The sequence below is a fragment of the Mytilus trossulus genome, unplaced genomic scaffold (assembly GCF_036588685.1).
Source record: "Mytilus trossulus isolate FHL-02 unplaced genomic scaffold, PNRI_Mtr1.1.1.hap1 h1tg000158l__unscaffolded, whole genome shotgun sequence".
NCBI lineage: Eukaryota > Metazoa > Mollusca > Bivalvia > Mytilida > Mytilidae > Mytilus > Mytilus trossulus.
In genome coordinates this window covers 4,192,684-4,198,683 of record NW_026963304.1, presented here as the reverse complement: position 1 = coordinate 4,198,683, position 6,000 = coordinate 4,192,684, and the positions used below count along the sequence as shown (strand labels likewise).

The 6,000-nt window shown below is 31.3% G+C and overlaps 1 protein-coding gene across 1 annotated transcript in view; it reads right to left on the bottom strand.

Annotated features, from left to right (window-relative positions):
- Window positions 1–697: 697 nt before the first annotated feature.
- Window positions 698–6,000, bottom strand: part of LOC134700479 (uncharacterized) — a 521,631-nt gene continuing 516,328 nt past the window's right edge. Inside the window, exon 12 of the mRNA XM_063561872.1 lies at window positions 698–5,187. Within this exon, the coding sequence (XP_063417942.1) occupies window positions 4,985–5,187 (203 nt within the window). The 3' untranslated portion in view covers window positions 698–4,984. The remainder of the gene's footprint in view (window positions 5,188–6,000) is intronic.

The window sequence follows — 6,000 nt, the reverse complement described above, 5'->3', positions numbered from 1 at the left end:
ATACTATCACTTCAGGTTATCTGTTCGCCTGTATTTGTATAATATAGTAAATGTATTTTATATACTATCACTTCAGGTTATCTGTTCGCCTGTATTTGTATAATATAGTATTTGTATAGTAGATACTATCGCTTAGGGTTATCTGTTCGCCTGTATTTGTATAATATAGTATTTGTATAGTAGATACTATCGCTTTGGGTTATCTTTTCGCCTGTATTTGTATAATATAGTATTTGTATTGTAGATACTATCGCTTTGGGTTATCTGTTCGCCTGTATTTGTATAACATAGTATTTGAATTGTAGATACTATCGCTTCGGGTTATCTGTTCGCCTGTATTTGTATAATATAGTATTTGTATTGTAGATACTATCGCTTCAGGTTATCTGTTCGCCTGTATTTGTATTGTAGATACTATCACTTCGGGTTATCTGTTCGCCTGTATTTGTATAATATAGTATTTGTATTGTAGATACTATCACTTCAGGTTATCTGTTTGCCAGTATTTGTATAATATAGTATTTGTATTTTATATACTATCGCTTCGGGTTATCTGTTCGCATGTATTTGTATAATATAGTATTTGTATTGTAGATACTATCGCTTAGGGTTATCTGTTCGCCTGTATTTGTATAATATAGTATTTGTATTGTATAAAATAAAAAGGCGTTAAAAAAAGTCAAAATTAACTTTAATTTGACATTAACAAAATAAGACAGACATTGGTATTACTAAAAAAACATTAAATCTATCAGGTGCAGAAACAATTCCGTCATTTCATAAATGTATGTCCTTCACTGTAACATTTTTTTGAAAACATTTATTGTCTAATATCCTAAGTTGATAGATGGTGTATGCATTTGACAAAGGGGTAAATGATTGAATATAACGATATAAGGGATACCATTCATATAAACAGAAACCTTACAATACCATATATATATAAAGACAAAAAGAACTTCAACAAGGACAACTATCTGTCTCGACATTTAAAGGTTACCAAGTTTCGACCTAAATACATGTGAAATATTGAACCCCTGTCAATTCAGTTAGCAACAACAATGGTAAATTTATAATAGTTAATGTACAAGATTCTTACTATGTACGTATTCATATACAATATTAGGTCAATGTCAGAAAAATATAAACTTTTTTGTATGAGGCTGAGAAACTGGGGAAAGGCGAGGTTTTACCGAGCCCTTCCCCAATTTATATGCCGAATACAAAAAAGTTTATATTTTTATGACATTGACCTAATATTGTTTTTATACTTCAACATGAATTATCACATTGATATCTGTTTAAATTGCAAAATAAATACATTGATAGCTGTTTACATTGTTACACAAATTGTCCTTAATGAACCCCTGATTGTGGAAAAGGTGTTCCATGATAAAATTGAAATTGTACAAAATAAAGCTGTGTTACTATAATTAGGGAAAAGGCACAACTAGTTGCAGTATAAACTAGAGGCTCTCAAGAGCCTAGCTGTATAGCTCACCTGAATCTACTTTGGCTTTTGAAATTATATAAAAAAGATAAAACTTGGTTTAGAACATGTAATATGGCATTCTATTCTGTGATTTTCTAAAAGAAGACATTACAAGTATGCATTTCCCATAGGGTCCTATGTTTAACTAAGTCCCTCGCTGGCGGCCATTGAGTTTGCAAGGTGCTACAGGGTTCACTACTGGACATTGTTCAGAAGGGCGACAGAGTTTGCAAAGTGCTACAAGTTTCACTGGACATCGTTTAGAAGGATGACAGAGTTTACAGAGGTGCAGCAGGATTCACTTGACATTGTCTAGAAGGATGAACTAGTTTGAAAATATGTTTTATGGTTCACTTGATATATTCAAGAAGGAGGTGATAGTTTCAAAGGTCTGACATGGTTCACTGATCATTCGATTCACAATGAGGGCAGTGTTTTTTGTTTTGCTTCACTGAAGATGGTCAAAAAGAAAAAAAAAGGTACAATTAACAAATTGCTGGATGATTAGACCCAGTAGATGATTTTAATGTAAAGGTCTTTACCAAACTAACGGTCAATTAGTTTTTACAAGCAGGGTAAATTTCGACAGCATTATGTGCAGATGCTGCATAATCCTGTTAAGTACATCAAGCCCACATGTACAAAGTAACATCTTGAGCTGTTGGTTAAATTTACTAAGAACAAAGGTTCCTACATTTGTTTTAATAACAGACCACTGTTGCTTCTCATTTTCTTCCGGGTTCATTATTGTCGTAGATTTTGTTTTCACATGTTCTGAATTTATCTCAATTTTAGTAATTACATGTAAGAAAAGTAAAACAAAAATCATGTTGGATAGTCAGGAAAATATAATCAGGATTTTTTAATGCGAGACTATTAGGAAATATTCTGACTGTGGTTTAGTTGTATGAACAGAAGTATAACAACCAATGTATTACTGATTGCGTATCTACATAAAATAAGAATATTTTTTTTCTATTCATTTATTTCTCAAAAAAGAATGAACTAATGAACTTACACAAATGATAACAAATGATACTTAAACCAATCACATAAGTCATTATACATATCATATAAAGTAAAAAAAACATTACACAATATATTTTAAAGATATATAAATTGAAAACAGAAGCCTGAATGATTTTAAAATATTGATTGTCTCAATAATGTCAGTGCTAAAATATGTCAATTATATATACAATGATAGTGATAAAATCTGTTAGTTATTATATGTACAATAAAACAAAATGCTAAATTCTGTCAGTTACATTTACAATCATAGTGATAAAAGATGTCAGTTATCTGTACAATCACAGTGATAGACATAACTTGAAAGTAGTCTATTATCTGTATAATGATAAAAACTCTACACAAAAAGTTACGACAAAAGGGGTGATTTTTCTTTCCCTATAAATCATTTTCCTTTTTTGAACGATGATGTTCCTTTGGCAACGTCTAACAGTGTTTATATATCCCAACTCGTTCGTTATGCCCATGTCAGTAGTGACGTTTTTGATTTCGATGTATTACTAGTAAATTATGTCAGAGATTTCTTTATTAAGAATGACTTAAAACCTTTACTAAATTCTTCCATATAGATACAAAGATTTAGTTTGCAAGTTTGGCTGTACCTGTAAAATACTTATTTCAAACGGAATAGCAAATCGTAAATTTTACAGTGATGTTGTAAACCGAGACAGGAAATTTAGATACGATCCATGTAAACTTATTAATCCTTAAAATAACTTATTATGAAAGGTTACCAATTCCATATTTGAAATAAATCTTTGAATTTTGTTTTTATTGGTACAATGATAGTGCTAAAATATGTCAATCATATTTACAATAATAGTGATAAAAAATGATATACATATGCACAATGAAACTGCTTAAATAGGTCAATGCTCTATATAATGATCATACGAAATTGTCGATTTTCTTTGTACAATGAAATGAATACAATCTGCAAACTATCTGAACAAAGATCATAGTGCTCAAATCTGTAAACTACCTTAACAATGATAGTGCTAAAATATATCAATGATCTGAACGTTTCATTCATTTGTTAATGCAGAATTAGATACAAAACTAGAGGCTCTCAAGAGCCTGTATCGCTCACCTGATTCTACCTGGGTTTTTGAAATCATATAAAAAAAAGATACTTAAATTTGGCTACAAAGTAACAACACTTGGCCAGCACCTCATTAAGAAAGGAACATTTATACTATGTTTGGTTTCATTCCATTCAGTGGTTCTCTAAAAGAAGTCATGTGTATGCATTTCCAATAGGGTCCTATGTTAAACTAAGTCCCCCGCTGGCGGCCATCTTGAATGATGGATCAGCTTCAAAGTAACAACACTTGGTCAGAACCACATAAGAAGCATTCATGCCATGTTTGGTTTCATTATATTCAGTGGTACTCTAAAAGAAGTCATTTGTATGCATTTCCCATAGGGTCCTATGTTAAACTAAGTCCCCCGCTGGCGGCCATTTTGAATGATGGATCGGCTACAAAGTAACAACACTTGGTCAGCACTTCATAAGGAACATTCAAGTTTGGTTTCATTCCATTCAGTGGTTCTCAAGAAGAAGTTCAAAATGTAAAATGTTAACGACGACGACGGACGCCAAGTGATGAGAAAAGCTCATTTGGCACTTCGGGCCAGGTGAGCTAAAAATGTATCAACAATAACGCTTAATTCTTTATTGATAAAAATACATTATTTTAAAAGAAGAATGCGTCCATAGTACACGGATCCCCCACTCGCTCTATCATTTTCTTCTTCACGTTTAGCCCGTGCTCTGGCATAGTCCTCAATGGAATCCATAATTATTTTGAAGTTATGGTTACAATTAATGTGTTGGGGTTCCCTAAACTTAGAACCATGAGAAATCACCTTTTGGAAGTTTCTTTAAACACCACATCTACTACTAGATACATTTAATATGATTTGTGAATAGATGATAAATTGATAAATATACAGAATCTGTTCGTTTGAATATTAAAATTAATAAAAATGCTACCAAATTAATTCCGTAAAATTTCACATTACAGAGGCAACCAAGATGGTCAATTGAGTCCAATAGTTCTAATTTGCAAAATAATGACCAATTGCATGTCTTGCATAATAAACCATTTTGGTGCTTTATTTACCAACAAATACATATATACATTATTAGTAGTACTAGTCCGTATTATCTTTATCTGATTATAACTGATTATACAAACAACTCTTAAAAGTTTGATTTCAGTCTTTATAATTATATGTTTCCCCCTGTTATAATGCCAACTTAACCAGGTATCTAAATGACTAGCTGATGAACATAGATTATAATCGAACAAACTGGTTTTATTTATTCATACAAAAATTAGAACTTTAAATCAGTTGCATACATCCTTCAACTTTGGAAAATATATACTTAATTAATCATACCGCTCATAAGTGGTTTGATAACAATTTTCTTCCTAAATAAGTTTTATTGAACTGTTATTACAAGAAAAATTTCTTCGTAGATGTAGTCTCTACTCGTGCCAAGCTTCCAGATTGTGGTGCATATTCTGGATTCGTAGCTAATTCTCTTCTCACATATCTTAATATCTCCTCGATATGTTCCTCATTGTATTTACTCTTGGCAACAGACAAGAAAGCTCTTATGAAAAATGCTCCATATATATTTCGAATTGATATATATCCTGTAATTCAAAAGAAAAGCTGTAATTTTTATAATTAACTAGTTGTTCCAATATTTTGTTAGATGATGGAATTTTAATTTGTTATAGTGAAAATAGATCATTCATACTGACTTAAAAGACTGCATCAAACAAATACTATGGATGTAAACATGTATCACTTTACATAAATGAAGTATTTCCCACCGGAATAGAAATAAATGATGCATGCAAAATCTGCTTATTGACTAATTGAGTCAGTAATATCTACAGAAACAATTTGCAAAATTGTAACTGAGACAAGAGTGAACATGTTGAAATGTCTTGCCTTCTTTACTTACCATTGCTTATAATTATGTTTATAGTCCTTAATATAAAGCTTTACTACAACTATCACATAAAATTAACATGATCCAAGAAAAGGAGGTCAAGGTCAGATAAACCAAACGAGAAATACATGTACACCTTAAAATCATTCACTACACTATATATTAGGGATGTCAACGAGTACTCGATTATCGCTCGGTAGTACCGAGTATCTAATACCAAAATGATACTCGACTAATCAATTTCTGTTAGAATGTTGTTGCCTGATTAATGAAGATATTTTCTTTCAAGAGTGCAACTTCACCTAATTAACATCCCTACTATATCTAGTTGACCTATTGCTTATAGTTTCTAAGAAACAGACTTAACCAAGTAAACTTAACATTCATGATTGACCAATGAACCATGATAAAAGTTCAAAGTCAGATGAACAATGCAAGGCAGACATGTACACCTTACAATTCTATATAGAGTTATGTGCCCTTGAGTATGGAGGTTTGAAAATTTTCA